General features: G+C 37.6%; 1 protein-coding gene and 1 long non-coding RNA gene across 2 annotated transcripts; both read left to right on the forward strand.

The window, feature by feature from the left end:
• The first annotated feature begins 2,984 nt into the window (after positions 1–2,984).
• On the forward strand, positions 2,985–7,411 carry LOC106318908. Its single transcript, XM_013757068.1, has 4 exons — positions 2,985–3,323; positions 3,429–4,687; positions 5,608–5,827; positions 5,915–7,411. Exons 1-4 carry the CDS (start codon positions 3,222–3,224, stop codon positions 7,271–7,273), a joined length of 2,940 nt encoding a protein of 979 aa, XP_013612522.1. The 5' UTR covers positions 2,985–3,221; the 3' UTR covers positions 7,274–7,411.
• Positions 7,412–7,967: 556 nt separating this feature from the next.
• LOC106317599 lies at positions 7,968–8,956 on the forward strand. The gene is made up of 4 exons (XR_001265168.1): positions 7,968–8,058; positions 8,176–8,390; positions 8,514–8,732; positions 8,832–8,956. It is a non-coding gene; the product is annotated as an uncharacterized LOC106317599 (long non-coding RNA).
• The last annotated feature ends 340 nt before the right edge of the window (positions 8,957–9,296 follow it).

The following is a 9,296-nucleotide window of genomic DNA, read 5'->3' on the forward strand; positions in this document are numbered from 1 at the left end:
AACGCTGATGTATCCAGTGGTGGAGCTCAAATCCTCTTAATATGCGGCTCCATCGCTCTTGTGGCTAAGCCTTTTCCTTTTTATTCAGCGGTGAGACGTCTAGCCATAGGAAGATGTAGACCCACCCTACTCCAAAGCTTATAGAGCGGTAGGATTAGACCAATGTTCAACTGGAGGAGTTATGCGTCGACTCGGAGTGAGCTCTCGGTCCTTTGAAATTTAGATCCGGTGAATTCAGTGTACAGAAACCGGTTGATGCTTTGTTGTTCTTGAAAACATTTGCAGGCAAGCCAGAAGTTGAGAGATCAACACGAAGGGAACCTGGATCTGGTTTTGCAAAGCTGAAAGGTTGCGTGGAGGAAGCTACTTCGGGAAAATTATTAGGGTTGAGGATGTTGCGTGAAGAAGCAAATTTGAAAAACCTTTCTAAAAGGGGGAAGCTAGAGGTGTTGTCAACATCCTTGTTTTTCGTGCTGCAATGTCTTTTTCAGCTCCTAGAGACTCGTGCATGGGAGAAAAATCTCCACCAGCCCCCTCCTCTAATTGTATATTTTTTATTCCAGTGGAACACCAAAACACCAAATTTGGTGTAAGTTCATCTCCAATAGAACACCAAAAATTACATCATCTCACCAAATTTGGTGTATAGTGAATAGTATTACACCAAATATTTAATATACATATTTTATTATTTACATTTAATAATTTAGCTCAATTATTATTTTTTAATTAGTTCAAATTTGTAACTAAACGTAATATATTGTATTATTTTTATTTTTAATTATTTTTACAAATTAAATATTTTTATCTTATTTTCAATTAAGAAATCGCTAAATGGTAATATTTTATATTATTAAAAATAAAATATCATAGAAATTTATATTTTTTATTAATACTATAAATTATTAATTAGTATTTTATAAAATATGAAATTTAATAACATAGGCTTGATAAGATTAAAATGCATATTATATTTGAAATAAAAACTCAAAAACATAAAATAAATATATTATTCTGTTATGTACTTTTCATAAATAATAGTTTGTAATTTTTAATATCTATATACATTAAATACATAAAAGTATAATATTGTTAAACCAAAAATATAAATATAAACAAATTATATAAACGTAAAATTACAAAATTTTAACAAAGATAATATCTAAGTGTGATAAATAAATAAATAAAAAATTTATTAAAACTGAAAACATCAAATAATATATAATATTATTTTTGGTGTAATATTTGGTGTCATAGTTGGAGATGACAAAACAATGTCAGCAAAACACCAAATTTGGTGTAATTTCGACACCAAATTTGATGTCATGGTGGAGATGTCATAAGACCATCTTCAATGGTTCACTTTAATTTTTACATTAAAATAGATTAACTCTATAATAAAGTAACTCTATAATATAGTTGTGATATATTCCTATGATATTTTATTTTAGAGTAAAAAATAGAGCGATGAACAAAAAAAAAATTACTTTATATATAGAGTAAACCCATTTTTACTCTATTATAGAGCGAAAAATAGAGTATCATTAAAATATTTTTACTCTTAAATAGGGTGAAAAATAGGGTGGGGACGGAGATGCCTTAAGATAAAGACATTCGAATTCAGGAAAGTACTAACCGCATTTCACCACGCATAACAAAAATGAAAGTTAATTATTTGTACTAACAAATTTCTGTTGCCAAAGAAAATGCGGTTGATGTATCAGAACACACTAAAAATACAAAACACCTTTCACTTTAGAGTTAACACCAACTCTTATGACATAAATAGATAAATGAGTGATTTTATGATGTAAACAAAAAAAGAGAGAGAGATGAGACAGAAGGTTGCTTTTGCAGTATTCCGGGAATGAAATGCTGTCTCTCTCCTAGGATTGGCGTGAGAGAAAGAGAGAGAGAGCCCATTCCTCTCTTTTGTCCTTCTTGTAATTAATTGATTTTCACTGTTACAATAAAATATTTTTAATTAAATTTATCATTGTAATATATCTTTATTAGAGATTAAACAAATGAGACTCTAAATAACCTTTTTAGGACCAACCTAAGATATACATAAAAAGAGCAAGAAGATCTTTGTTGGTCACTCCTACGCACATCAATGCAAAAAGAGAGTAACGTCGGTTATAATCATATAATAAATATAATTTCGTATACAATGTTAATTTAATCTTCTAATTTAATTATTATTGCTAAAAATGTAAATAGCATTTTAGAAATTACTTTGAGGTTTACAAGATGTGATTAACAAACTATAAAACTTTTAAACTTGTTTCACAACAAAAAGTTTTTTAAAAAACATGGAAGAAAAATCAACATTTTAATTTATTAACTAAATTTATTGTTGGCAGTTTAATTACCATGCATTATAGAATTTTAATACGTTTTCAATGAGGTCTTCATATCTTCTTTTTGTGTGTGCACCATGAGGTCTCCATATCTACAAGTGAACAACTTGATTTAACAAAAAGAAATAGGAGTGACAAGTTTTATAGCAATACTTATCTTGTGATTAATCCATCGAAAGTTATTAACCAAAAACAAATATTATTATTATTATTATTTCTTTAATAAAAAAAAATTATACTTCTCCCTGTCGACTAATTTCAGCGGGTGGACATATATTAAAGTGAAAATTATATTGGAAAATGCAGCTTTTTATGCTCTTATTCCCTAATAATTACCATATATTAAAGGAAATGATGAGCAAAAATGGTACACTGAAGCTGCACTGTAAATAAAAGAAGACAAAAGTTGAGTGAAATGCAAAAATCAAAAGCATACAAAAGCTGCTCGTTTGTCCAAAAAGAAACCCATCATAAAGTAAAAGCATTATGAGATCAAAAACCCCTTTAAAATAAACTAAAATAAAACTTTTTAAAAAATTTCAAAAAATAATACAAGATGAGGAACAGAAAAGCCAGCATGAAATAAGTATAAAGGAACCAGCTTGGTCTAAGTTCCTTATCTGACTAAAACTCTCTTAAACCTTCTCTCTCTCTCTCTTCTTTACAGTCTCCAAACATAAGAAAGGAAGCTCCTTTTCTTTTACTCTGTTCCTTCCACTTGTGGGCTATACTTATTTGGGGTGTGGTTAAAGGAGGAGGAGGCAGAAGTTTTCAAGTTAACACCAGACAGCTTTCGATAGTGGTTGTTTTCAGTTTCAAAAGGTGGGGGTGGGGGTTAGGGTTTAGGTTTAACAAGTTATGCGAACAGGTGGTTATACGATTCAACAGACACTCACTACAGAGGCTGCTTCTGTCTTGAAGCAATCTCTCACGCTAGCTCGGAGAAGAGGCCATGCTCAGGTTTCATTCAAAGTTTGGATCTTTTGTTTTTTAAAGTTTGGATCTTTTGATGTTTTATTTACTAAAGGGAAAAGTTTTTTTTGTTTTTTTATGGGTTCGGTTCAGGTCAGTCCTCTCCATGTAGCAGCTACATTATTGTCATCAAGGACAAGTCTTTTGAGAAGGGCGTGCATCAAATCCCACCCTGGTTTTTCACCAAATTACCAGTTTGCCCCTTCTCTTCACCATCACCAAAACCATCCTCTTCAATGCAGAGCCCTCGAGCTTTGCTTCAACGTCGCACTCAACAGGCTTCCCACTATCCCCGGTCCCATGTTCCACGGCCAGCCTTCTCTCGCGAACGCCCTCGTCGCCGCGCTCAAAAGAGCTCAAGCTCACCAGAGACGAGACTGCATCGAGCAGCAACAACAGCAAACGCAAACGCAGCCTCAAACGCAGCAAACGCAGCTGCTTGCTGTTAAAGTGGAGCTAGAACAGTTGGTTATATCCATCCTCGACGACCCGAGTGTGAGCCGGGTCATGAGAGAAGCTGGGTTCAACAGCACCGCCGTGAAAAACTGCGTCGAGGAATGCTCCGTTTCCTCGGTCTTCTACGGCGGCTCCGTCGTCGGAGTTTTCTCGTCTCCGAACTCTCCCGATCAACAGCCAAACATCAACATGAGTCGGTTTCACCACTACCAAAACCCTAAAGACTTCAACTTTCTAAACCCTAACATCCCTTTATGGCAAACCCAGTTCTTAAACCACCAAAACCCACTTTTAATCTCCTCTTCCCCTCATCATCAGCGCCTGAGAGAAAACGATATGAAACTCGTGGTTGATGTTCTTCTGAGGAAGAAGACGAAGAAGAAGAACCCTGTGATTGTCGGAGATTCCGTCTCGTTCACGGAAGTGTTCGTCTCTGAGCTGATGGGGGGGCTAGAGAGAGGAGAGCTCGGGGATTTAAAGCAGACCCATTTCGTCAAGTTTCAGTTTTCGCCAATGGCCTCCAAGTTCATGAGGAGAGAAGACGTGGAGATGAACATAATCGAGTTAAGGAAGAAAGTTGTTTCTCTCACGACCAGTGGCAAAGATGTAATTATCTTCACTGGTGACTTAACGTGGACAATCAATGGTGAGATATCATCGTCCTACAGTCCTTTGGATCATCTAGTTGAAGAAATTGGGAAACTAATCGCTGAATACGACGACGTTGATGATCAAATCCGTGGTTCTAAGAGGAGGGTTTGGGTAATGGGAACAGCTTCGTTTCAGACATACATGAGATGTCAAATGAGACAACCTTCGTTAGAAACGTTGTGGGCTCTTCATCCTGTCTCTGTCCCATCTTCAGCTAATCTTGGCTTAAGCCTTCATGCGACAAGGTAAACTCTTTTTCTTACTTTTTACCATTAATTTACTCTAAAAAAAGTTAAAACTGTTCCAGTCATTTTTTCACAAAAGTGAGTTTGGTCAAAAAAAGGTTTTGGGTAGATAGTGACACTAGCTAGTACACCTAGCTATGTTAAAACTTAACCAAAAAAACGAATCTTATGTCGTAGTTCAAAAATAATAGTTAGATAATTTCTTTTGAAAATGTTGTGTGTTTTGCAGAAGTTTTTACTTGAAACTGGTCCCTTTAGAGTCTGTCTTTGTTCTCTGACTTACTCAGATCAATGTCTCACGGAAGCCAAAACCCTGTGTGTCTATGACTCCATGCTTGTCCTTTCACACTATACAGTCTTTATTGTGTTTTATATACATATTTTTTTTTACTTGGACCCCTCATAGTATAGTAGGAGTCGTCCACCTAAGTGTGGCTACTAGATAGAATTATAGTGTAAAAACTTTGTATCCGTTACGAAATTGTGGATACTAGGATTTCGAAAAATGGAGGTAGGTAGTAACATTTTGGAATATATTGGATTCATGTATTATCCAATGGGCATTGCTTGTAGACAAATTAATTTCAAATCATCGCAGCGGAGAATATTCCTGCGACAATAAAGATAAAAAGCTTGAAACTTTTGATTTTTAAGTTTATGTTTTTGTTTTGTAGCAATGTATGGACGGTTTTACCCCTTTTACTACTTTGGTTGATTAGTCTCAAGTTCTCTTTTTATGTCTGATAGCTAAGAGACCCGTCCTATATTAGGGAAACATTTTGTCTTCTTGTCTACAAGACACTTTTTACAACAATCCAAAATCTCTTTTTCACTTTTTTTTTTTTTTTATGCTTTGTTTTCAGACGTTAGCGAGAATGCCACTGATATCTCTTTTTCTTGACCGTTTTGTTTATTTGCAGTGGACATGAGGCATGGAACATGAGCAGTAGTGTTAATGCGACAAAGTCCTTTTCTGGTTACAATAAAGCTGAGGAAGAAGAGACAATAAGCTCTGTGCTAAGTTGTTGTCCTGAGTGTGTTTCTAGCTTTGAGAGAGAAGCAAAAGCGCTTAAAGCTAATCAAGAGAAGCTCTTGCCTTCTTGGCTCCAATCTCATGATGGTGACAACTCTCCACACAAGGTATAACCAATATTTGAATTTAAATGTACCATTAGATGATCACAATGATTAACTAAAGAGCTAACTCTTGGTTTTGGTGCTGTGTAGGAAGAGTTAATGGGACTGAGGAGGAAATGGAACAGGGTTTGTGAACATATACACAATCAGACAAGACGCTCTCCTCTGATGGGGTCAAGATCTGTATCTTTGATTGATTCGTTGGGGTTAAAGCCGAATCATCAGCGAGCCACAAACTCGATTGCCAAGTTCAGGCGTCAGACTTGTTGCGCTATTGAGTTTGATTTGGGTGGAAACGACTACGAGAAGGGTGAATCAATCAACGAAGCTGAAGATGATGACAACGAGAACGTGAAGACCACTCTTGACTTAGGGCGTTCTCTGTTTCCACCAGATTCCGTAATAGAGACGAGAAAGAAGATCAGTGGTTTGGTGAAAGCTTTGGAGGAGAGTGTTCCCTGGCAAACTGTGACAATGCGTTTGATTGCTGAGAGTTTGATGGATTCCGTGTTGAACAAGAAAAACGGCTGGATTATGATAGAGGGCATCGACACAGCCGCGAAGAGGACCATAGCTCGCACTGTATCTGAATCTGTTTTTGGCTCTTTGGAGTCTCTCGTTCACATTGACCTTAAGAAGAAAGACAGCGACTTTAAGGCAAGAGGACTGGAGAATGGCGAGAAGGTTGTGTTCTTGATCGAAGACATCGATTTGGCTGATTCACGTCTCTTGAAACTCCTTGCAGATCGGTTCGAAGAGAAGCAGAAGAATAAAACCGCCATCTTTATCTTGACGAAGGAGGACAATGCGAGAAACAGAGACTCTGTTTTGCAAATTGGCTTGGAGGTCACGGCACAGAGTCCTGGGAGAAAGAGAAAACCGGGATCAGATTTACCGGTTAAGGAGGGTAAGATCAAGAAGGAAGCGTTCTCGAGGCAATCAAGTTTCAATAGCTCTTATCTCGACCTAAACTTAAAAGCTGAAGAAGAAGGAGAGATCAGTCCGATCTCAAGCGACTTAACCGCGGAGGAAGAGACAGAGATCTCTTCCAGCAGCACTTTTCTGAACATGATTCAGAACCGGTTTGTTCTTAACCGGTCATATCAACCGGGAATCGAAAAGGCAATGATGATGGCGGCTTTCAGGGAGGTTTTTCCTGAAGAAGAAGACGGCAGTGGAGTTAGGTTTAGCGTGGAGGAGAAGTTAGTGAAGGAGATTAGCGGCGGCAGTTACGTTCAGAGCGGTGCGTTTGAGAGTTGGTTAAAGGAGGTTTTCAAAACGGGGTTACTAACGGTTAAAAAAGGCGGGGAAAAGGATACGGGTGTAATTAGGATGGTGTTTGGGGGTATAGTTGACAACAACAACAACAACAAACAATATGGTGGTGGGGTTGGTGGGTACATGGGTACATGTCTTCCGAACAAAGTCCAAGTTTCCAAGTTCGAGTAGATCTTTCGGTTTAAATTTCGTTCGTTTTATTTTGTTTATTTTCGTTTTCAATGTAAAATTTCCATTACTAATGTGGGGGTTTGACTGGTGTAACTCTTTTTTCTTTTCAGTTGACTGTAATATAAATGCGTTTTTAAATTTGCCAATCAAATCAAATGTATCTGAGCGATAAAACAACGCTAGACTAATAGATGTGAATTAAAAATACTGAAGTACAGAGGGATTGCTGCTTCATTTACCATGGTGGATGTTAAGCATGGCAATCAAACTCCTTTATGGTCATCCTTCCACAGACTTATGGACTTGATGGAGATGCGAGGCGGCACTGATTTGGGTATTCACAAACACTCATTGGTTGGTGATGTAATTGTGAATAGGATTGAGGATGCAAGACAGACTCTACATGAGCGTGGCAACTCTTTGGAGTAAGATACTATGCTATGGAAGCAAAATGATCAACTGTATAAGCTGGTTTCCAAGAAAACCAACTAATAATGTTGCAGTATGTAAAGTGAAAAAAGCCCAATGGGCGTCAAACCGCCACCTGTCGCGACTTGTAATCTGCCAAACGCGCGTTATTTGCGAATACGGTTAGTTAAAAAAAAAACTTTTTATAAAGCCAAGAGTGACGGCCCATAAAAATGGGACAGGAGTATCGTTAACTTACAGATGTGTAGTTTCCCCTAAAATATCCGGTATAGAGCTTGTTCTGTCGACTGTCGCTCTATCTTCGTTTTCTTCGTGCTTTCTCTCTCTCAGGCGTTTCAGTCTCCATAGAAAACGAGGTCGGTGGTTTAGAATCTCTCTCTCTGTAAATCTCATCTGAGAGGATTTCAAAGGCCAAGTTGGATTTGTTTTTTCCCAGTTTTGATTCTGATTGATATTTTTTTTTTGGTTTTCAGGTTGGAGTTGAGGAACATGGCAAAAACATGGGTGTTCTGGGACATCAACAGCTGTCCGGTTCCCAAAGATTGCGATGCTCGTCTGGTCGGTTCGTCAATAGAATCGGCCTTGAAGAAGGCAGGCTACTGTGAAGGTGATCTCACCATCACTGCCATTGGCAACCTCAATCACATCTTACAACTAAACCCTATTCGTCTTTGTCACACCCCTCCCGGTTAATCTTCTTATCTGTTTCTCCTAGAAATTAGGGTTTAGATTCATACAAACAATTTCAAATTCGTCATTCTTCTTCAAACCTTACAACTAATCTCTATATTTTTATTTTTTTGTTAATTAGGGTTTTTCACCAACTCTGTTGATGATTTTTTGCGGTTTGAAAATAAAATTACGTCTCCGGCTACTTTAATGATCATAACCAGTGATGTGCACGTGGAGCATGTAACTGCTCATTTTCCCTACTTACGGTCTAAGGGATACACCCCTCTTCTAGCATATCCGAGCAATTCTAAAGAGCTCCCTTCTGATAAAAACTTTTCCTGGTAGACCTTATTGAAAGGTGTTTGTTCTCTCTCTCTCTCTCTCTCTCTCTCTCTCTCTCTTTTTCAGTATTGAAGCGGAAGCTGTTGTTTCTTAACTAGTTGGTTTTTTGTTCCAGGTTCAGAGGAGATGCGCCCCTCTGATATAGATCAATCTCTTAGGGAGTTTTCTTGCAAACTATGTTCAGCTGATGGCCATACCTTTGAAGATTTCACCACGCATCTCAAGAGTAAAAATCATTTAGAGCGTGTAAGACATCACCCTTGCTACGTAACAATTTCATTACTTCGTTTGAGCACAAGTTTCCCTTTCTCTCACTTCCTAGTTATGTTCTCCTTTCAAAAATTTGAACCCCCGTTATCTTTATGTCAAGCAGGAGTTGTGCAAGCTGAGGAGGCCTCCATTCAAGAGGAAGATGGAGAAGCCGGATTTTAATGTTTCTGAATACAATAACAAACGATCAAAGGCATGTTTTAAGAACTTTGCTTAACGAATATTCTTTCCCATTTGAAAGAGTGCTTCCTGTCCTATATCCCAAGACTCGGGTGTGAGCTCAGCCCTATCCCTGCCGGTCTAGCTGGTA

This window comes from Brassica oleracea, chromosome C9, assembly GCF_000695525.1.
Source record: "Brassica oleracea var. oleracea cultivar TO1000 chromosome C9, BOL, whole genome shotgun sequence".
Classification (NCBI taxonomy): Eukaryota; Viridiplantae; Streptophyta; class Magnoliopsida; order Brassicales; family Brassicaceae; genus Brassica; species Brassica oleracea.